This window comes from Polyodon spathula, chromosome 48 (genome assembly GCF_017654505.1).
Source record: "Polyodon spathula isolate WHYD16114869_AA chromosome 48, ASM1765450v1, whole genome shotgun sequence".
Classification (NCBI taxonomy): domain Eukaryota; kingdom Metazoa; phylum Chordata; class Actinopteri; order Acipenseriformes; family Polyodontidae; genus Polyodon; species Polyodon spathula.
The window spans coordinates 2168538-2193142 of NC_054581.1; the positions used below are offsets into that span (position 1 = coordinate 2168538).

Sequence of the window (24605 nt, forward strand, 5' to 3'; positions counted from 1 at the left end):
GGATTGTTACAACAAAGAGTCATTAACACATTTTCATTTCTGTCGCTCAACATGAACCAAACGTCCACCTGCCTGCCACTACCTGCAGCACAGGGGGCTACAAAAGATGCGTTTCTGAACGGCGAAAAAACAAAACACAAACGTCTCAATGTCATGAAACTAAAACTTCGAATATCAAAGAGTACCACAGTTTGCTATGCTCGTTTTAGACAAAATTAATAAAGAAATGACATTTTGATGGAACTAGCTTTGTGTATTCCTCCCTTCTACGCTTTTATTTAAACCCTATTACCTCAACTTCAAAGGAAATTCACCTTAATGTTTAGTCCATAGCTCGATTCTTACCTAAAACTGTCAGTTTCGTTCCTCCACCAAACTCTGGAAGTGAAGTGCTTGAGCACAACACTGCCAGACCTTCACAAAACTAGCTCCAGTGAAGTGAGCAGTATTTACATTACAGCCTAGTATAATGCTTAAAGGGAATTAGGTCACACTTTATTTTGCTAGGCATGAGAGTATAGGATTGCTAGGCAATAAACAATTAACACATATTCAGTACGGGTGCTTGTGTGATCCACTGTTAAACTGCATTACCAATTTGTACCGATTTTGCATTTTGATGTTATTATTATTATTATTATTATTATTTTTTTTACTGTTTAGCTAATCAGTAGAAAATTAGCTGATTTAGGTAGTTTCGATCACATATCTAAGGCATAAAAATAGTTAAAATATTTAAATATATTTTTAAAAGCCACCAAATTATAGTCCTATTTCTTACCTAGAACTGATAGCTTGGTTCCTTTTCCAAATTCTAGAGGATAAGTCCCAGAACACAATGCTGTGAGACTTGAGCAATACTAGCACCTTTGGGACCACATACAGTATAGAGCAGCTGTCTGACCTTGATTAACAGTCTTACCATTGCCAGGGAGTTCATAAAGTATCTGCCTGCCTGCCTGCCTGCCTGCCTGCCTGCCATCCTGCCTGCCTGCCTGCCTGCCTGCCTGCCTGCCTATCTGTCTGTCTGTCTGTCTATCTATCTATAGATATATTACTAACAAAAAACAAAAACATAAATACCTTTAGTTTACTAACCCTAAATATCAGACCGAATTGCAGTACAATACATGCAAAAATAAAGACACAGAAAATATATAAGGTTTAACCAGACTGCTGCAGTACAAATGTAGTGCAATATTTGTAACGTAATGTACTGCACAAAATGCATAGAAAGTACATGCATTGCTTTCTGCTTAGTGTTTCAACACATTATTAGAATGATTATTCAAATGCACCCTGGCAAATGTAGTCAAAATGAATTTCCTTATACTTGGGGGGTTGCACGTATACAGGACGGCTCGCAGAACATGTAGACCAATTTAGACGAATGTAAAAAAAGTTCGACATTTTTTTTCTGTTGAGATGAAAGTTTATTTTTTTCTTACCCGAAACAGTGAGCTTGGTTCCTGCACCGAAATGTAGGACGGATGAAGAGCCAGAACACTGCACTGCAAGGCTTTAACAAAACCTGCACACGCAGCAGGCAGCACATTGCAGGGATATGCTGCCTTGGGTTATAAAATTGATATAAAAAAAACACGCCTTACCCAAAACTGTCAGCCTGGTTCCTTCCCCGAACTTCACAGGCTGAAAGCTGGAGCACTGCACTATAACACTTTACCAGAACCACATCTGCAGTTAGATAACAATATGTATGTCAATACATTGTGCTTGGTCTAGTTTTCTTACCGAGAACTGTCAGCTTGGTTCCTTCTCCAAAATACAACGGGTTATAACCAGAACACTGTGCTACAAAGCATGAAGAAAACCAGCACACCTGGTGGAGCAGAATAATCCCCAGCAGTGCCAGTCAGTGGAGTTCTCTGCTCTTCACAGGGGACACATATAGATAAGAGTTCTCTGCTCTTCACAGGGGACACATATAGATTTCAATATGAATATTGCAAAAGGACTTTACTGTGGAAATTAATCTGTGCTTGTATTCGTCATTCATAGCTTCAAAAGATATGAATTGCATGGTTATTATTTGCATCAAGGTTTTGGTGACTTTATAATAATGCATAAGAGTTAAGCTCTAGTCACCAGAACTGAAAGATGCAATGTATAACGCATGTGTTGAGAGTTGCAATGTTCACAGGGGACACATATAGATAACGCATGTGTTAGATAAGAGATATAGATGCAGATGTGCTCTTAACGCATGTGTTGAGAGTTGCAATGTAGATAACGCATGTGTTGAGAGTTGCAGATGTCTTAACGCATGTGTTGAGAGTTGCAATGTATAGATAACGCATGTGTTGAGAGTTGCAATGTCTTAACGCATGTGTTGAGAGTTGCAATGTTTAACGCATGTGTTGAGAGTTGCAATGTCTTAACGCATGTGTTGAGAGTTGCAATGTCTTAACGCATGTGTTGAGAGTTGCAATGTGGAAATTAACGCATGTGTTGAGAGTTGCAATGTGATAATAACGCATGTGTTGAGAGTTGCAATGTATAACGCATGTGTTGAGAGTTGCAATGTATAACGCATGTGTTGAGAGTTGCAATGTGTAACGCATGTGTTGAGAGTTGCAATGTATAACGCATGTGTTGAGAGTTGCAATGTATAACGCATGTGTTGAGAGTTGCAATGTGTAACGCATGTGTTGAGAGTTGCAATGTGTAACGCATGTGTTGAGAGTTGCAATGTATAACGCATGTGTTGAGAGTTGCAATGTGTAACGCATGTGTTGAGAGTTGCAATGTGTAACGCATGTGTTGAGAGTTGCAATGTATAACGCATGTGTTGAGAGTTGCAATGTATAACGCATGTGTTGAGAGTTGCAATGTATAACGCATGTGTTGAGAGTTGCAATGTATAACGCATGTGTTGAGAGTTGCAATGTGTAACGCATGTGTTGAGAGTTGCAATGTGTAACGCATGTGTTGAGAGTTGCAATGTGTAACGCATGTGTTGAGAGTTGCAATGTGTAACGCATGTGTTGAGAGTTGCAATGTGTAACGCATGTGTTGAGAGTTGCAATGTGTAACGCATGTGTTGAGAGTTGCAATGTGTAACGCATGTGTTGAGAGTTGCAATGTGTAACAAATGTGTTGAGAGATGCAATATGTAATGAATATATTGATTTTACTTTTTAACAAGTTTAGAAATGTTCTCTGTCAGCATAATAATTTTTAAACCCATTTGTTGATTTTTCTTGATTGAAATCAAGCACTTGACAATGAAAAACCTATATGACACAGTTTATAATTTTGTGACTAGGAGCATTTTCAGATTTAATCCTTAACGTATTTCATATTTGTACATTGGTCACAAAGCTCAAATCAAAAATGCATTTCTCTTTTACTGCTCACATTTTTGAAGTGCATCTTGTTTGAAATATGTCGCATTTGTTGAGAAGTGAAAGAAACTTGTAGGCACCCCAGTGACTTGAGGTTCTTATCAAAGGCAGTGTTCTTTATTGTGTTTGTTTTCTTGTTTCTTGAATGATCCTCTGTCTTTAGTGTAGGGACTTCTCCTATCAGAACCACATCCACAGTTTATATATATAACTCAGGAGCTGGCAGTGCTCCCAAGGAGCCGGGCACTGCTGCTTCTCAATGAGAGGACCAGGAAAAGGGTGATCCATGACGTCTACCCTCGTGGACGTGTTCTGTCGGTATATTGCGTTTGTTATATAAAGCTGTAGTGTTTAAAAATAATGTTTCTATTGACAAAAAGTATATTGCCTCAGCTTATTTAGTAAAGATATCATAAGTGCATTAGATCTTCTTTTGATTTATCTAGATGACTTGCCATGACATGCACCAGCTGTTTGCACATGACTGGGGAGCGTTTGCTGCTGCTTTCAATAGATCAGTTTCAAATCTTAATACATTAAAGATGGTGTGCTTGTCACTACTCTCTTGAGCTCTATCCACGATTCAGAACTGGAGGTCCCAGTCTTGTGAACTCGTATGGAGCTGCGTCTATGCATGTCGGATACTGTATTAGAAAATAAACCCATAGGGTCCCTGAGGGTCTCACCTGGTAAAGGTGCAGCTATGTGGTGTGCAGGGTGAGGCATACAGTCAGGAGAGAGCAGGCTCATGTCCTGGCTGTGCAAGGTCTTTGATAGGGATTCCAGAGGGAGCATCGCATTGGCTCTGGCGCTCCCGGGAGTTAGAGAGGCAAATCTGGCAAGGACTGTTTCTCCTCAACATGCTACCATGGTGCCCCTGACCAGTCCTGCAGGGGCCTCCACTGATCTTCTCCTGAGCTGTTGTAGTGAATTGCTGCACAAAGAACCGCTCAATGTAGTTTTCAGACAATATAGATAAAAGTCCTGGAAAAAAACAACGTTAGTAAATTTAAGAATAAGCCTTCCCCCAAATGATATCCTTATATGGTATTTATTATATGAAAATCAACAACTGGGTTAAGGGTTGTTATGTACATGGATGTGAACAGTTTTAAATAAATATAAACATGCAATTTGCTCTATTCATGGAGTAGTCACTCAGTTTCAGAATTTGTACTATTCCTCTTGTGAATCGTTCGTTTCACATGTGCAACTCAAATGCATTTCTCTTTTACTGCTCAAGCTTCTCAAATACATCTAATTTGAAATCCGTCTCATTTGTTTCTCATTTTGTTTCTCCAATAGCAGTATCAGATTGGAAATGAGATTCTGAAGCATTTCTTAGAGAGGTGAAGAGACATTGAGCAGTACTCAATACTTCTGATCCTCAACGCAGACTGTGAGTACATCAGAGAATATCCCGTAACTTCAACACAACAGAGAAATACAAGGAGGACCATCTTCAGAGCACTCCGGAGTGAGGATTTGCTTTTCCAGATTAAACAATTGAGCAGTGTGATAGGTGTTGATGTAATGGCAACAGGCACACACTTTACTGAATGTGTAGTCAGTGAGTGATCATATAGGAGGTTATTAAAAAAAAAGGAACGATATACTGTTAGTCATTTACGAATATGTTGTTTATCAACCCCACCCAGAGAGACAGCCGTCATGCTGAAACACTCTGAAAATCTACCCTTGGAACTCAAGCAGTGAGGGTGCTGTGAAGAGCCTGTGCTGGGTGGAGTATGAATGCCCCCAGAGAGTCCTCAGGGGCAGTTAGAGTGCTCTAAAAACTCAGAGGCCATGCTGGGAGGAGTACGTTACACCCCCAGAGAGTGCTCAGGGGCAGGTAGGATGCTCTGAAAACTCGGAGGCCATGCTGGGAGGAGTACATTACACCCCCAGAGAGTGCTCAGGGGCAGGTAGGGTGCTCTGAAGAGGTTGTGCAGGGGGGAGCAGTTAGAGTGCTATGAAGACTCAGAGACCGTGCTGGGTGGAGTACATTACACCCCCAGGGCGTGCCCAGGAGCTGGCTGGAATGCCTTTTTTTTTAATTCTTTGTTTCATGTAAATTGTGTTTGTAAAATGTATTGGAAGGAATGATTGTGCAGGGACACCCTTGTAAAGGAGACGAGTCACCTCTTTGAGTTTTAACAGATAACTCAATGATATGTGCATTCTTCAATATGAGTGGTGCTGGCATTTCTTCAGTGTGAGGGCAGTGCCAATGTTTGAACAGCTGTTTCTAAGGTGCTGTTCTCCACTGTGGGTAAAGCATCCTGCTTCACAGCTACACCAGAAGTTTGCAGATCAAAAATGGGTCATGCTTTGAAATAATGACCTGTTTCTTGCAAACAGTGAATCTGATAAACTTTTAAAAGCCAAACTGTATTTAACTACTGTATAAAAAGCCCATTCCCATTTTTTTTTAAATATAACGTTGATTACATGGCGCTTTATGCATGGTTAATTCGTGTGCATTATAGAGAGGGAGTTATTTTATTTTGTATTTTAGTCAGAGGTGTGTTGTTATGTGTCCCGCTGTGCCCCCACCCCCTCCCCTCTTTATGATGTTCTTCAGTTATAACGCTCTATTGTGTGTTCACCGAGGCCAGCATTATAGCGAGTGAACACTATATAAATAAGCAAGAAACTGTATAAGATATTCTCTTCAGAAAGGAGACAACCACCAATGGAATGAAATGAACAATGTATTGAGGTGTCAGATAAACATGCCTGGAAGTTCTTCCTCTAGGCCCCACTAATAAACCTCTTAATAATATTTCAAATGGACACTAATGTTTTCTGGGCAGTTGTATTTGACATTTTCAAATATACAGCTCGTAAGCTCCTGAGGTCCATCCCCCTGTTGCCTTGATTAAATGTGGAGAACGTTCTGTAAGCTGCAGAAGCAGCAGCGCCAATTCTGAAGGAATTAGAACATAAGAACATAAGAACATAAGAAAGTTTACAAACGAGAGGAGGCCATTCGGCCCATCTTGCTCGTTTGGTTGTTAGTAGCTTATTGATCCCAAAATCTCATCAAGCAGCTTCTTGAAGGATCCCAGGGTGTCAGCTTCAACAACAATACTGGGGAGTTGATTCCAGACCCTCACAATTCTCTGTGTAAAAAAGTGTCTCCTATTTTCTGTTCTGAATGCCCCTTTTTCTAAACTCCATTTGTGACCCCTGGTCCTTGTTTCTTTTTTCAGGCTGAAAAAGTCCCTTGGGTCGACACTGTCAATACCTTTTAGAATTTTGAATGCTTGAATTAGGTCGCCACGTAGTCTTCTTTGTTCAAGACTGAACAGATTCAATTCTTTTAGCCTGTCTGCATATAATAATTCTGGTCGCTCTTCTTTGCACTCTTTCTAGAGCAGCAATATCTTTTTTATAGCGAGGTGACCAGAACTGAACACAATATTCAAGATGAGGTCTTTCTAGAGCATTGTACAGTTTTAACATTACTTCCCTTGATTTAAATTCAACACTTTTCACAATGTATCCGAGCATCTTGTTAGCCTTTTTTATAGCTTCCCCACATTGTCTAGATGAAGACATTTCTGAGTCAACAAAAACTCCTAGGTCTTTTTCATAGATTCCTTCTCCAATTTCAATATCTCCCATATGATATTTATAATGTACATTTTTATTTCCTGCGTGCAGTACCTTACACTTTTCTCTATTAAATGTCATTTGCCATGTGTCTGCCCAGTTCTGAATCTTGTCTAGATCATTCTGAATGACCTTTGCTGCTGCAACAGTGTTTGCCACTCCTGCTACTTTTGTGTCATCTGCAAATTTAACAAGTTTGCTTACTATACCAGAATCTAAATCATTAATGTAGATTAGGAATAGCAGAGGACCTAATACTGATCCCTGTGGTACACCGCTGGTTACCACACTCCATTCTGAGGTTTTTCCTCTAATCAGTACTTTCTGTTTTCTACATGTTAACCACTCCCTAATCCATGTACATGTGTTTCCTTGAATCCCAACTGTGTTCAGTTTGAGAATTAATCTTTTGTGCGGGACTTTGTCAAAAGCTTTCTGGAAATCTAAATAAACCATGTCATATGCTTTGCAATTATCCATTATGGATGTTGCATCCTCAAAAAAATCAAACAATTCCTAACAAACTGCAAGCTAAACAATGCTAAGCTACAAATTGCCGTAGAATAAGGATCACAATTGTATCAGACTTGGTTGTAATGTAATGTGTGTCCAATAGCAATGTTTTATATGTATGGTATGTGATACCACGGTCTGCAGCTGCCACAGATTCTATTTGCAGATTTCACATTTGTGAATTATTTCATGAAATAACACTAACTCCAGCTCTGATGAAAACATCGCACATCCCCCACAAGAAGTACAGAGCACGCTCATCACCAATGCAGCAATCCTGAAACCGATGAAAGATCCAGCATGTGTTATTGCAGAACATACACAATATTGATGGTTATGTTAACAACGGTAACGCAGCACTGGATATGCTTCACAGAGCTGTCTATAGGGACTAAAGCTGAGACAATTCCTGGATGAGTTCACTTCAACAAGCAAGGTGCCGCAGTCCAGAACTTAATGTCATCATTTTCGAGGAAAAAGTTGCAATATGACAAAATGTACATTCCAATTCTGTGAGTTTGTGCATGGAGTTTACTGGAGCGAGTGATGGTCAGCAACAAAGTGACTAGATTGATAATTGCTGGACTGACTGGAAACTGTAGCTTGAAGGATTGCAGCGCTTGTAAAATGGATGTCATGTTAGACGATTCCTGTCGGGACGTTTCCTGCCGAGCCCTGGAGCTGGGTCTATGATTGGAGAAGGTGAATCCGTAATGCAAAGATAACAGACAAACACGACAAGACCCCATAATGCTGGAGTAAGAAACCCAAACAAAACGAGCGATAAAGAGCGTGGGTGAAAGGGGGGATATATATATTTGGGTTGCTGTCATGCTGAAAGGTGAACATCTGTCTGTTTCTTGTAGGGGGCAGCAGGTTTTCCTCATCCAGTTTTGAAGGACGGCCTGATCTAGGCAAGGTCTTGGTTGTGCTGTACAAAGGATATTTTTTTATACCCATTACCTGATCTGTGCCTTTCAACAACTATGTTCTGGAATTCTTTTCAAAGTGCCTTGGTGCTCATGTTTGAGTCTTTGCTTTGAAATGCACTACCCAGCAGAGGGAACCTACAGGAACTGCTGAATTTATCCTGAAATCATGTGAATCACTACAATTTAACACTGGTGGAGGCCACTTAACTTGGTGTGTGATTTTGAAGGCGATTGGTTACACCTGAGCTAATTTAGGATTGCTATTACAAGGGGGTGGACACTTATCCAACCAAGCTATTTCAGTTTTCATTTTTAATTAATTTTCTACATATTTCTAAAATATTCTCATTTGGAAGTTGTGGGGTAGGTTGTGTAGATAAATGAAAAACAAAACAAAACAATTGTAATGAATTTTAATTCCAGGCTATAAGGCAACAAAAGGTAAACATTTTGAAAGGGGGTATAGACTTTCTATAGGCACTGTATATATATATATATATATATATATATATATATATATATATATATATATATATATATATATATATATATATATATATATATATATAGTTTGATAATTACGTATTTGAACAGGAATTATATACTGAATTACTATCAACACCATCACTTTAGACAAAGATCTGCATGATGTTACAATGTAACATGTTCTATTGTATATATATATATATACATTTTAAATATCAAAATGACATGGTTCAAACCCTCTAAAAAAGCCAGAATAAAATATTGATTCTTTTAAAAAAAAACAAAAAAACATTGTTTTATTAAATTGAATGCAACATAAATTGGTATCTTTTTTTGGCCCCCAGTGTGTGCTTCCAAATTCCTCTTTGTGACGCCTGAAGGATACATCATCATAACTGGAAGCATGTGTGTGTGTGGGGGGGGGGGGGGTGTAATGTCATGAGCGTGAGAGGGAGTTTCCTCTCTGTTTCTTGAGGTTTTTGTACAGACAGTATACGGAACTGTATCACCGTGCCCCCCTGTCCCCACGGTATCACACTGTCATACAAAAACCAGTGCGCGTGTCATTTCCTCTGCTGACATCACTCTGAGGTCTGACGAGAGACAGACAGTTCTGTTCGGTTTTTATAAAACTGTGAAAGGAAATGGCATCAGACACATCTTACCTGCATGTAAACTGAAGATAGGCTCCACCTTTCTAAATATACAAACACATCACATACCTTTGCAGTCACACCCCCTCCACGTCATATCCGATACTGCTTGCAAATTTCTGTCATCTATGTCTGAGTACACTCCCCTCCCATAAATATATATTCTGCTTACTAAAAATTCTCCCTGAATAGATAGATCCTCGTCATTTCTCTCATCTTAAACAATGGCTCGTATTGCCTCCCCTACTGCATGTATTGCAGGGGGAGTCGTGCAACTGTGGTTTAAATTCTAAAGTTGACGATCCTTGTTGGAGACTTACAATTGGCCTTGGTGCTCCCCTGAGGAGTAAAGAGAAAAACTGGCTAGGGATAGCTCACTACATCACTTCTCAGCGCCCTCTACTGGTCAGATAGTTCACTGCATCACTCCTCAGTGCCCCCTAAAGAAAAACTCAAATGAGATTATTATAGAATATTCTTACATTATATGTGTAGTTGTTTGGTCTGTAACACTGTAAAGCATTCCTATGTCTAGTTTACCCTTCTGTGCATGGTGTCACAATAAAATCATTCTATATGATGGTAGCTGGAATTCAACTTATAAGTGAAATGTAATACATGTGTATTTTCTAATCCTATATCTTAACCATTTGTCAGGATAGGGGGGGTGACTTTTTATAATATATAAATGTGTTCAAGGGGCAAAGCTGAGTATTACAATAACTGTGCAATCCTTCACTATCAGTGTTAGATTTTAAGATGTGTTGTTGTGTTATACTAATATAAATTTAAGCTTAACTGTATCCTATCAATAGAATGTTTTGTCTTAACATATCCACACTTTAGAATTGTATTTTATAAAACCTGGAAGGAACACTATTGACAGCGACAGTAGCCCTGATGAGGATGACGTTTCCTCTGTTGACATCACTCTGAGGTCTGAAGAGAGGCAGACAGCTCTGTTTGAAAAGGGAAGGGTGTGTTTTATAAAACTGAAAGGAAATAGCATCAGAAAAACCTGCGTGTAAACTGAAGAGAGGATACACCTTTTTAAATATGCAAACACATCACAGCCGTCACGCCCCCTCCACATCATATCAGGTACTGATTGCACATTTCTGTCATCTAAGCCTAAATACACTTCCCTTCCCAAGACATCAGCCAGTGTTTTTATATTAAGCACCAGCGCCATCTAGTGCACAGCAGCGTTATGCCAACCAGGTGAGGGGGCAGGAAAAACAAACAATAAGAACATGAAATTGCAAAGCGACTTACTCTTTATAAGAATGTTTTTAAACAGTTCCTGAACATGTTGATGGTGTACGGTTCCATGTATCATGTATTGCCTTAATATAAGATACTGAATTACACAAAGAAAATCCAACAGGCTGAACTCAAGAACTGATCCTCGGCTTTACAGGTTTTGCATTCACAAAGACTAGAAGCCGATAACACCCCAATATTTACCTGCAAAAATGGGAAATGTGTTATTGTCACCCTTTTTTTCAATAACCACTTTGTGACACATTTTACAATATTGTTAATAAAGGACCTTTGATATAATGTACTGTGTTGTACAAGAGTCTGTACATTTACAATGCGATGGGCTGAACAAGGGGGAACTTGCAACATGTTCAGCCCTGTATTTCTATGTTGACAGTTGGATCGATACAGTTTGTCTTAACAGTAGCAGATCCAAATACTGCCCAGGTGTAGCTCATTAAAAAGAGGCTCTTGTGTATTAAGCTTGTGAAAATCAAACATTAGACAGCGCATGTCTTCTGTGTATAATGTCTGAATGAAAATTTATGAAGAATAACAGAATAAATGCCAGTGAAGGGAACTGAGGACACTTGTCTTGGGTGGGATCCCATTGTTGGACTCTTCCAAGGCCACAAGAGGGCAGCAGAGATATCTGAAATTACCAAAGTGGGACAAAACATGAACTAGTTGCACTATACATTCTACAGGTGACTGACTGCATGAATACCTTGGTAAGCTGTGTGTTGTGCATGTAGTTCCAGCTATAGAATGGAAAAGCAGAGGGATCTCAGTGACTTCGCAAGGGGCATGATTGCGAGTGCCTGTGTAACCGTCTGCAATGACCAACAGCAATGTCCCCACCAAGACATTCTCATGTTTATTCCTGAATAGTTTGCAGAAAAAAAAGAAAGAAAGAAAGACTCTGATGGCAAATTGGTCATGATGGATTGAGCGTGCAGACAGGTGCACAACAGTGACCCATATCACAGCTTCAACCCTGAACAAGAGACAAAGAACAGAAAGAATGTGGCTGGAACAAGAGTCAAAGAACACAATGAACTTTGACAAACAGTACTCATCCGCTTGTTTGTAGCTGCTTGACCTCAAAACTTTGTCAAGCTGGGTCTTAAAAGACCCCAATATCAACAGCATGACCAGATAACCCATTCCATCCCCTCACCACTCTTTGTGTGAAGAAGAGTCTCCTTCAACAATATGACTAGGGAACCCATTCCATCCCCTCACCACTCTCTGTGTGAAGAAGAGTCTCCTTCAACAACATGACTAGGTAACCCATTCCATCCCCTCACCACTCTCTGTGTGAAGAAGAGTCTCCTTCAGCAACATGACTAGGTAACCCATTCCATCCCCTCACCACTCTCTGTGTGAAGAAGAGTCTCCTTCAACAACATGACTAGGTAACCCATTCCATCCCCTCACCACTCTCTGTGTGAAGAAGAGTCTCCTTCAGCAACATGACTAGGTAACCCATTCCATCCCCTCACCACTCTCTGTGTGAAGAAGAGTCTCCTTCAGCAACATGACTAGGTAACCCATTCCATCCCCTCACCACTCTCTGTGTGAAGAAGAGTCTCCTTCAGCAACATGACTAGGTAACCCATTCCATCCCCTCACCACTCTCTGTGTGAAGAAGAGTCTCCTTCAGCAACATGACTAGGTAACCCATTCCATCCCCTCACCACTCTCTGTGTGAAGAAGAGTCTCCTTCAACAACATGACTAGGTAACCCATTCCATCCCCTCACCACTCTCTGTGTGAAGAAGAGTCTCCTTCAGCAACATGACTAGGTAACCCATTCCATCCCCTCACCACTCTCTGTGTGAAGAAGAGTCTCCTTCAGCAACATGACTAGGTAACCCATTCCATCCCCTCACCACTCTCTGTGTGAAGAAGAGTCTCCTTCAGCAACATGACTAGGTAACCCATTCCATCCCCTCACCACTCTCTGTGTGAAGAAGAGTCTCCTTCAGCAACATGACTAGGGAACCCATTCCATCCCCTCACCACTCTCTGTGTGAAGAAGAGTCTCCTTCAGCAACATGACTAGGTAACCCATTCCATCTCCTCACCACTCTCTGTGTGAAGAAGAGTCTCCTTCAACAACATGACTAGGTAACCCATTCCACCCCCTCACCACTCTGTGTGTCTCTGTGTCTCTGTAAGTATATCTGCACTTAATCTCCAACTCTGTTCTCTAGTCGTGGTTTCTGCACTGCACTTAATGTATTGGCTATAGTGTTTCTTTGGCCAACTCCTTTACAGATTTTAAAAACTTCAATCATGCTGAGTCTAATTCTTCTTTGTTCCAGGCTAAATAGATTCAATTCATTCAGCCGATCTTCATCGCTCATTCATACAAGCCTTTGGGATGAGTCTGGCTGCTTTGCAGCACTACATGAGAGAAAAGTGTTTCCAACGCAAACCACATGGTTCACTTTTAACATTGACTGAGGCTTTATACTGACGGAACATCTGGGCCGTAGAAGAGCGACCTTAATTCTGAGCTCTCCTGACCTTAATTCTGAGCTATTTTACCGAAGTGGGCCTACAGCAAGGTTTTACTGTAAGATACAAACTTATCACCATATTTACTACATTTCACGTGTTTCCCAGCCTGTCACACTTACTAACCACTAACAAAACATTTAAACAAGTGTAGATATGATAAGAAAGTGGTTCACAGTTATAAACAAGAACAGTGCCCCAAAAACAGAAAGGAAACGACACACCTGTGTTTGAATCATATCTACCTCATATCTTAAACAAAGCACTGAATAACTCTTTGCAGAGTTATTTGAAGCTTTCCTTTACAGCTCAGGAGGGATGCTTTGCTGAACCGGATAACCGCAGCCTTATGCAAAAGTGAGAAAAGCTGCTTTAAAAACATGTCCTAGATCCGGAGCGATGTGTTTTTCTGGTAATTATATACCTCATACTTGTGGGTGGAGAGAAAACGTTCAGCACAGATGTTTTCACATCTGAGAATTGTTTATTGTATTTTCTTTGTTTTTTTATGATCTAGTTTAAGATCAAAAGCTTCCTCTGTGGAAAATAATCTATTGTAGGTAGAGAGCTATTTATGTAATTTATATTATGAATGTTGAGTGTAAGTAGAGAGGAAGAAAAATACCTGGACTGGCCAAAGATATAGAAAATAGCCTTAAGGCCATTAAGATTGTCATCAGCAGTCCCAAACACATCATGCTGCTGTTACCCTCCAATAAGACCAGCATGCTGTAAACCAGCAGCCTCTTAAAACTGGGATGGGACGTGATGTAACTCATTTGACCATTTGATTTAGTTAAAAAAAAACTAAAACGATAAATTAAAACACTATGCAAAGACAAACGCTAAACTAAAGTACATCTTAGTAAAATGTTTTAACTCTGTACATCAGTCATAGGCTACTCCCCTTTAAGGCCACTGTTCTTTGGTACTGAGACTGGCTTTAATAACTGTATTTATTTTGTAATTAGCTTCCTGTCCCCTTACATGTGTTTTTAATCGTGTTTGACCGCACTCCTGGGTATTGTGCAGGTTTAATCACCAGCATGTCACTGTTACCTATGAGCGAGCTCCAGCAAGGAATGAGGCCACTATATAAATGACCACTAGGACCAGTGAGCGTATCAAGCATTTGCGATGGGAAACATCAGCCAGCCTATTGCTTTACTGGTGACCATCGTTTTTACACTGCCCTCCGTATATAAACTGAGGTCCCATAGGTACAATATAAAAATAGTACATTGCTTGTTTCTGTAAGGAAACTAAATGATCTTACAGCCAGTCAGAGAACAACACATAGTATGTATTGTTATCCTACACCCCCATGTCTCATTTAGCATCTCCCACCTCCTCTACTTTCTCCAGCTTGCAGCAGGTCTCATCTCAAGCTGGGGAGGGGTCTCCCTGGCTGCCACAGCCAATAGGGCAGCTTAATACGCCAATGGCATTCATGCATTGGAAGAGTGGCGCGATCAGATCTGAATATCCCTGTTTTAGTTTTCTGGCTGAAATGAATGTAACTTTGTTAAATGTGTCAATTTACCTTTAAGTGCTGAAACAGTAAAAATGATGATTGATACCATAAGCATATTAACTATGTATTTTATAATATATTATATGATATTATATATATATATATATATATATATATATATATATATATATATATATATATATATATATATATATATATATACATAAAATAAAGATTGCAAGGGTATAGTGTATCCTCCAAAAGCCCATCTTTCTAAATTCATAGCTGTAGGGGGTGCTAAATAATTTCTGTAGAAAGAAGCATGAGAATGTGATGTTGATGCAGGTACTGTTCAGTAGAGCATTATAAAGTTTCACAATGGCAAGAAGTTACATTGTGCTATTTAAAAACCAAATGGATTCATACTGTTAGCATTTCAACCTCTTTTTAACATGTTCTGCGGTTGAATGACCTACTTCTTTCCACTCATAGCGATACACAAGCAGCATGAAAGCAGAAGAGCAGACTCACCACTTCCTCTGCACCTTGGCTCTGAGTGCAGCTTGGAAACACAGGAAACGCTACAGTTTCCGAAGAGGGGGAGACCTCAGCACCCAGCTGAAGCATGCTTTTTTCTTCATTGAGCGAGGGTGTCATTTTACAGAAACTGTTGAAAGTATGCAGAGAAAAAGCATCCGTATCATGTTACTATCTTAGTGTCTCCGCACTCTACAGCCAAACCATTTCAATAACTCTTAAAGAGAACTAAACAGGTGGCAATAAGCAGTTGACTTGATCAGGAGCTTGGCAATAACCTCGCAGCATGGGCATTTAAAAGATTTCTGATGCAACAAATACACCTGTTTTTCAGAGGGACTCAAAACGTGTCACAAGAAAGTGAATTTCTTTTCAGGACAGTCCGTTCATTATTATAAAGATTGAAAACACAGGAAAGCTATAGACACACACATTGCAGTGCTGTGCACACTCTGCTACTTTATCTGTCATGTCAAGCAGCACTTACATCTACCCTTTCTACTGTGATATTAGATGGGGGGGGGGGGGGGGGGGGGGTCTATGACTGTGAATTGGGAGTGATTTTGCTACAAAGCGATATTATCAGGAGCTTGTCCCCATTGCCTCTCACCAGGACATTCCAATGTGGTGATAATAACCGAATGAGTGATATTAAGTAGGTTTAACTGTCTATCACTCAATTTATCCTTCAGGAGTATTACCTCATCTACCGGACATCTCCAGTTCTAACCACTCAATGAGGACCCATGAGTGATGGCCTGAAGGGGGTAAGCAATGATTTCACCAGCCAGTCCAGAGATCATCCATGGCCTCAGTGTAGCTGTGGAAACTGCATTTTAAAGTTCAGGTGAAGCCAGTACACAGGTCCAATGCTTCACGCCTGATGAGACAAATACAGTGAACCGAATTCAGAACATGAAACAGACACTTTGAATTTGTCTTTGTTCTGACCGTCTAATAATCCTCACAGTTCATTCAGTTTAATTGGCTTTTTGGCGTGATCAAGCTTCAATCTGATTTTAAAAAGTAATAGCACAGTAATAATCTTTATATAGTGTCTTTTATAATGGACCGCCATCACAAAGCTCTTTACGAGATATGAGACTGGGACGTGTGAGCTATGCATCAGCTGCGGAGTCACTTCCAACAGTGTCTCACCTGAAAAAGACAGAGCAAGTGATAGGTTAAGTGATTTGCTCAGGGTCACATGTGCAGTGAGTCAATGGCAGAGCTGGGATTTGAACTGGGTACCTTGTCGTGACAAGCCTGTTTCTTTAACCACGGGAGCACACAGCCTCCTTGTGTTCCAATTTTGCAAGTGCCATACGTTACGGACTCGTTAAATCAGTTGCAGTTCATGAAACCTATTTCAACTGTTTCAGAGAGGTGGTGGTTGTGTGTTTGTGTCTTTTTTCAAAGCTCTGTTTAAGCTAAGATAACCTTTAAACAGTAAACACACTTCAAAAACTGTGCTTTAAAATATGTCCTAAAGTTTTGTGAAAAAGGCCTCTTAATGTTGTGTCTTGCGAAGTGTTGAACATTGTCTCTGGTTAAATGTACAATCAGGTTTGGTGTAATTTGGAGAAGGCTGGGCCTGAACCAGTCAATCCAAACACTGCAAGCGAGCATCTTAACCACTGTGCAAAAGACCTGCCTGGAATTTTTAAAAACTATTTATTAACCTCATCTCACTGACAGGGGACATAAACCAAACAGGAGGGCATCACCCAACACTGCCCGTTACATTGGCTTCAGGTCATCTGCTTAGTCCTTCACTGTGAAATGTCTGTTTGATTCCAAATATGTATTACTGCACTTCTACCCTATTCATAACACTGCTTTTTATAGCCTGGATCGTTAAACATTATCTTCGATTAAACACTGCTTTGGACTTGTCTAATTTTTGTCATCAAATTTAAAGCTTTAAATGAGAAAAGCAACAAATAAATAAACAAAGTGTAATATCCCTTTGAGAGGAACCATTGCGCTCCAGCACCTTTCCATTCTGCCTATCTGCAGGTGGCCAAATTATTAGGAAAATCGTCCTCCTTCTCTCTGTTGGATCACAAATACTTTCACTCTTTTTTTGTTGGAGGTTTCCTGGTTTTGTTTTGGATGGGCAGCAACCAGAAGGATTTTCTACACTGATAACTTCCCCAGACCCGGTGAGATCTGCCCAATTTTTTTGGATTATTATTATTATTTTTTTGTTTTTTCTTGTTTGAGGCGATGCAGCAACTTGACTGTTCTGTTCGGGACTGTGTATGTATTTGCAGGGTGTTGGTTTGGGGTTATTTCTTGTCACTTGTAAATGTTTTATCTACATTGTTAATGTTTGAGTACACTACACCTCTTTGTTGGTTAATTGAACTGGGTCCAGAATCTTGCTCTGACAGAATTCCATACATTTTGGAAACCGTTACATTGTGACCCTCTCTAACACAATTGAAAAGATTTAATTAATAAAAGTTGGCTTTAAAAACAGCCTTTATCAAAGCATTTCTTAAAACAGCTGGTCTTTGTGATTAGGGCCCATAGTTTTAGGGAGTACTTGTGCTTTTCCAAATCAGATTTATGTTGGGTCATTTTGCACTGAGCTTGAAATCTGGGATTTCAATAAAACAGTTGCATTTAGAACATGAAGAAATATAGACTATTTAATAAATCCATATATCTATCTAGGTATCTATCTATCTATCTATCTATCTATCTATCTATCTATCTATATACACACACACACACCGAGGATCAAAAGAAACGTCTCACTATTATATCACATTTATAAATAAGGTATATAAATGATGGACATTGATTAAATGTTTCTTTTTAATCACTCATCCTTGACCATGCTTGAGTGACGATGACTGAAGCATGTGCACTTAATCACCTAATTAGTGAGACAGTTGATTGGACACTGGATATGGAGTGATTTCAGCTGTTGAATTGCAAGCTTGAATAAAAGCAATAAAGAAAAAAAAAATGCCACGTCTGTCGAGAGAGCAGCGCCTTCGTGCGATCGGCATGTTGGAGGCTGGACTAGGGCAGCAGACTGTGGCTAGCCGTCTTGGGCGCTCACAGCCAGCGATTTCAAACCTGGAGAGACGGTATAACCAGACACACTCTGCCAATGACGGGTCACCAACCGGGAGACCAATTTCACAACACCTGCCAAAGATCGACAGATCATTCTGCAGCATCTTCGTGATGTCAATTGTTAACCAGCACAATAAAAAGTCACTGCCCCGCTCTAAATCTAGTGAATGTTATCCAAATATAAGTGATAAGCTTCTTTTGATGCTCAAATGTAAGTGATATACTTCTTTTGATGCTCAGTATATATAAATATCAATATCTAAAATATCAACATATTACACAAGTACAATAGAAAAAAAATGACAGCAAAATGATTTTATTAAGCTAGTTTATTAGGCTGTAAAGTAGGCAAGCTTGCAAATTCACACACATCTGCAAAACTAACATGTGCTCTTATTGTATTCATTTCTACTAATTACTCAAACATATTCTGAAGCATACATGTAACTAAGTTAAAGACATAGTAAGAAAAGCTGAAATCATCAAAGAACCCAATCATCCCTCTCTTGTGTTGCAGTCTTGTGTTCCTCTCTCAGTTGCAGCGTTTGCTTGAAGAATTAGGCTGCAGGAGATAGAGAAAGGTGAGAACATTGCAACACAGATGCATCTTAACCAGTACTTCTATGCAATGATCATGAAGCAGGGCTGGATACTGCTGGGAGTCAGGAACAAAATATATAATATAAGGAGTGTTTCCATATAAAGTATTCTATGTATTTCTATATACAGCTTGTATTCCACTGACAGCAGCTTGCCTTTCGAATGTCCTATAACTATAACTACAATTAGATCATATTAATTTCCCTCAGTGAATTGTGAGAAACAGGGCTGTACTACTCCAGGCTGTGTGTTTAATATAGGCAGAGACTCTTACAGTGATTGATACTAGAAACTTGATGGATCTATTGTATTTGCACTGAAGATCTTCCCATATAGAAACAAGCTCAGGTTTCAAACGCTAAGTTGATTGTATGACTCCTTCAGCTCTCTTACTTGGTAAGAGGCAGACCCAGCAGGGCCCGTTCTGATACATAAGAAGTTTAAACCGAGCACAATTTTGGGTTTGGTTTTCCAAACTCTTTCTAGTGAACGATGCTTAATTGTAAAAACAACTTTTTACAGTCACGCTTACCCTCAGTTTCCACACAAGGAATGTCATAAACAGCCCATACATTAAACTTTTCACAACCAACAGCAAGAATGAAAACCGCGCGGCCAATGATTCACTCCGATTTAAAGCTGCAAAAGAGAAAAACAAAACGAAACTTTACGAAGTGCTACAGTGTATATTGCATCAGGTCTCTTTATTGTATGTATTATACAAATATTATACTTCCTATTTCAGTAGGGTTGTAATACAGAATACACAACGAAAATGCCACGATGCCCCATGTAAGCATACAGTATAATTCAGAAAGGAGAAACGGGAGATTATACAAGATTCATCGTAGGTTTGAATTAACAATCATTCTAACTTATATAGCAGAAATAGTGCATAATGTCTATACAATAGATCATAGAAAGCCGTCTCCAGTATATTCATTGTGCAAGTTACATTTTGTAATCTCTTGGCTTCGCTGTACTATAACATTGAATACAACTGCAATGACTGATTTAAACAGCTGAGGTAAAAATAGCCAAGAAGGTGGAAGTTGTCACTGTGTGGGTTACGCCTTTACTCCAGTCTTCAATTAACTACTGTTTTTTGAAGGGTGAAAAATCCACGATTCTGTTAAAAAAACAAAAACAAAAAACAAAACAAACAAACAAAAAAAAAACAGATTGGGAGAGTTAAGAGTAAGTAGCGAGGTTCCGAAAAACATAGTGTTACACGTCCCCACGTGTCGCTACAACTGTTTGAAATAGGTACTTGTAATTTTTTTTCTTTTCGTTGTTAACACTCAGCAATCCAACGTATTAGATTCTGAGGTTAGAAATGCACTGCATTTGTATTATATACCCTCCCTGTCTCCCCCAGCTTCATTGGGGCATGTCTCTTCAGGAATCCAGGTAAGAAAACGACTCCCCTGACAGTGATCAGAGAGGGGACACACCTCTGATCACAAACCAGAGTACACTAAACAGACACCTTGAAAAGACCTTTGCGACAGACTTGTAAAAGTTGTCAGGATGTTAACAACGACAAGGAAAAATGAGTGCTCTGTTATATAATCAGGCGTAGCAACACGTTGGGGACGTGTAACGCTGTATTTTTCGGAACCCCCTTCTACCTCTTTAAGAGACCTTGGATTATATGAATTACTTGTTTGTTTTTAGTTTTGTCAAACTAGCAGAGTGGTTAATCAAAGACTGGAGGTTTATAAATAAATGCTTATTTTAAAACTGCTTGGAACATGTGACTACTCGACTCTCAGTCCCTGAGGTCCACTATCACTTTACTATACCACTAAATGGTAAATTGACTATTAGCTGCTTTCCCTGCTGTTGACCAGATGGGGAAGTTTTGGCGGAAATATCAAAGCAAACAGTGATCTGAAAACATGCCTGGATAACCCAGTCCAGTGCAGGTGATCGTTTTAAAATAAGAGCTTAATAAAGTTACAACAATCATGTCTGTTTATTGTGAGTAAACTAAACTGTATAATAGAAAATAGACTACAAAAGGAATTTTTATTGTACATTACAATTTGCACCCCAAACAACATCTTATTAGCAAAAGTCTACTGTAGTAAAAAGAAATATATATATATATATATTTATATATGTTTACCTTTAGTCATGCCACATCCTGTAATGAGAGAGATAATATCATCATTGAGTTAAAGAGTGCCTTAAAGTTATTTTTCCATTTTCCATTACTAGTATGGTGTTTGCCATACCACACTTTAAAAGTGCATTCGCAAAACCCACAAAAGGAAAGTATGAGGCTGAAATCATGACCTCACACTTCTAGTGCCCCAATCATCGCCTCATCTGCGCCACTTCTATTTATTGTGTATCTTTTTTTTTCTGCACTGTGTTCGTATAATCACAAACTCAGAAACGCGTTTTGAAAATCAACATTAAAAAAATAAAAATAAAAAACCACTTAAAGTTTTCAAAATCCTTTGTCTTGCCTCTTATTGGGACTAACTACATTACTCTCACCCACTCTCCCCTCCCCCTCACCGTTATGTCGAGAAAAATTGAATTTGGTTTTACACGGTTAATGGCAGCTGGACTTGCAGAAAGTCTTAATAAACCTACCTTCCTTTCCAGAAATGTGTTTTTCATGAGTTACAGTTTCGGAACCGTTTCCTTTGTAGAACACCGCAGAGCAGGTGAAGGTGTTCTCAGGGTTAAACCATTCTCTCGGAGTCAGTCTTAGTCGGCTACTGATGCTGTATGTTTTCTTTTCTTTGTCCTTGGTTGCATAATCGTCTGTTTTAACCCCGTTCTCTCTGTCCTTGCCATTGATCTTCCAGGTGATATGAATGTGGTCCGGGTAGAAATCAGTGGCCAGACACACCAGGGTCACCCTCTTCTTCTTCACAGTCTCTTCCTTCGATGGCTCGAGGATGTGAAGATTCGGTTCAGAAATTTTATGCTCTGATAAAGAGAAATGAGAGTAGAATTGGACACACTGGCGAAGACAATTACATTATACAATATCAAATTCAACAACAGCATCTGTATTGCAGATTTTATTTGAAAGTAATCCATACTGTTACAAGTTACAAGTGTAACGTATTACTGGTAAATTTACAGTTACAAATAGTTTACATTTTAGAGATTTTTTTCAGTTTGGTCAGGCTGAAATATTCTCTGAAGATCCAAAGATCAAACCAACTCGTTCTCTCCTTTGATGCCATTTTCTAGCAAGATGCACTGTCTCATTTCCTTCATGTAAAGACTTGCACTGTCAAAGCACTTTCTGATGTATGTTATTGAGTCTTTTTTTTTGTTATTATTATTATTATTATTATTATTATTATTATTATTATTATTATTATTATTATTATTATTAATTAATTAATTTATATTTTTAACAATTTTCTAGACAGTAGTTTTTGATGGTGATATGAGGTTCATTAAAAATTGTGCGATATCAAGTTTTAACTGGACACCCCTCACTCAACAAACAAAACAAAACGGTGCTAAAGTTAGCGGATGGTTTCTGCTATTTTATGAACTGTTAGCATTAAATTACTACACACATTATCATATGTTTTCTTCACCCGCTATGAAGGGCACAGATATTTACATTTACAAGAATCCTATGATCTACATGTTGTTTTTTTTTAAATTTATTTCTACTCACCTAGAACTGTGAGTTTGGTGCCTCCACCAAAGTACTGCACATCTGCAGAACACTGTGCTGAGCGACTGGGAAAAAACTACCTTTCTGAGATCTGGGTTATTTATACTTTTGTTTTTATCAGTTTGCCAGTTGTTTCCTTACTTAAAATTATCAGACAGATCTTAAAGAATCCCATTGATTCAGCCTTGACAACTTGGCTCAGTTCCATCCCCTCCCCACTGTGTGTGAGGAAGTGTTTACTTAATTTCCAACTGTGTTCTCTGGTCCTGGTAACTGTGCGGTGCTTAAAATACTTCAAAGTGACCAGGCAGAAATAGAAAACAGAATGTGTTAAGAACAATAAAATAAACTTAATGACTGAGGAAGTCATTCTAAATGGGATAGATTCTCAAAACTATTTACTCCAAATTAATTATAAAATTTTTCTATAAAACACCAATTACTAAAACTAATAAAGCTAGAATATACATTTAGAAGCCTGTGCATTGAACATCTGAGATGTTTATTTGAGCAGCTCTGAGAATCTATCCCAGTGTCTTAGCGTTTGTTTTAAGACAGTTTTTTTTAAAGTATTACTGCAATCACTTTCCCACTGAACTGAATACAAGTGTGCTGTGAAATATTGTATTAATAAAATTTATGGATGTCCAAGATCGATGTAGGAATTTAGGTCTTAATTTACCGAACTGTCAAACTGACATTTGAAAACACTGTATTTTGGTCTGTGTCTACAATAAAGAACACATTATCAAATGACCTAGAAAGAAAACATCTTTCCATTATGAATATTAATAATTTCAAAATAACAACTGACATATACACGCATGCTGGCAAAGCTTGAAGAGGATCCCTATAGAATAACAAATCCCTTACCAAGAGCAACGGGTCTGGCAGTGACTCTAAAGCACTGTGGTTTGCCCACACCATGGCATTGAAACACAGCGCTACACAAACATTGAATTATACAGCATTATTTCATTTGGTGTCCCTCATAGCAGCAACACTGTACTGACAAAGAAATCAATCCTTAAGATGCAGTGAGCATTGTATATTTTACAAGAGTATTATCTTCTTACCTAATACAGTTAGTTTAGTTCCTGTGCCAAACTCTAAGGGTGAAGCGTTAGAACACAGCAGTGAAAGCTTTTAACTAAACCAGCTCCTAAGTTATTACAGGCATAAGCTCTGCTATTGTCAATCTTTGCAGCTAATGTTTCTTACCCAGAACAGTCAGCTTTGTTCCTTTGCCAAAGTACTGGGCTGAATTTGCAGAACACAATGCTACATGACTTTAACAAAACTAACAACAGTAAAAGAGCACCAACAATCTTGAAGACTGAAAACTGTACAGTATGTTATGAATGTGAAGATGATACTGTGATTCTGAATTCTTACCTAATACTGTCAGCTTGGTCCCATTGCCAAAGTACTGAGTATATGAACCAGAACACACTGCTCTGACTGTGTAAGAAAACTAGAGAAACACGATCCACTATCTTCACTGTAGAGCTTAAAAAAGAAACTGTCAAAACTACTGACAAATATTGAAATGCGATTGACAGGAGTATCTATTTATAAAACAGTTTTAAGGATTTTTTTTAAATGAACCTTGACATTTATAAAAACATCTATAAAATATAAACGTGTCACCCAAGGTTTTTAGGATCAATAACAAGGAATAGCAGTTTATTACAATGCGATGCAATGACAGCTTCATGTCAAGTTGTGTATTTATGATACAGCCTCTTATAAAGTAAAGGTCTCTGTTCAGATGTTCTCAGAGCTGTGCCAGCCTTGTAATGCCCTTTTTGAATAAGTCCAGTAGGCTTAGTCCCATGTTCTGGTCACACTTTAGCTTAAAGATCTGATATGCATGATTATAAA

General features: G+C 38.9%; 1 protein-coding gene and 1 gene segment (V, D, J or C); both read right to left on the minus strand.

Annotated features, from left to right (window-relative positions):
* LOC121306486 (lysine-specific demethylase 6B-like) overlaps window positions 1–24605 on the minus strand; it is a 665627-nt gene that overhangs the window by 184887 nt on the left and 456135 nt on the right. The window lies entirely within an intron of this gene.
* LOC121306509 overlaps window positions 1–24605 on the minus strand; it is a 29219-nt gene that overhangs the window by 3854 nt on the left and 760 nt on the right. The window contains 1 exon segment of the C gene segment in view: window positions 21668–22009. Coding sequence covers window positions 21668–22009 — 342 coding nt within the window.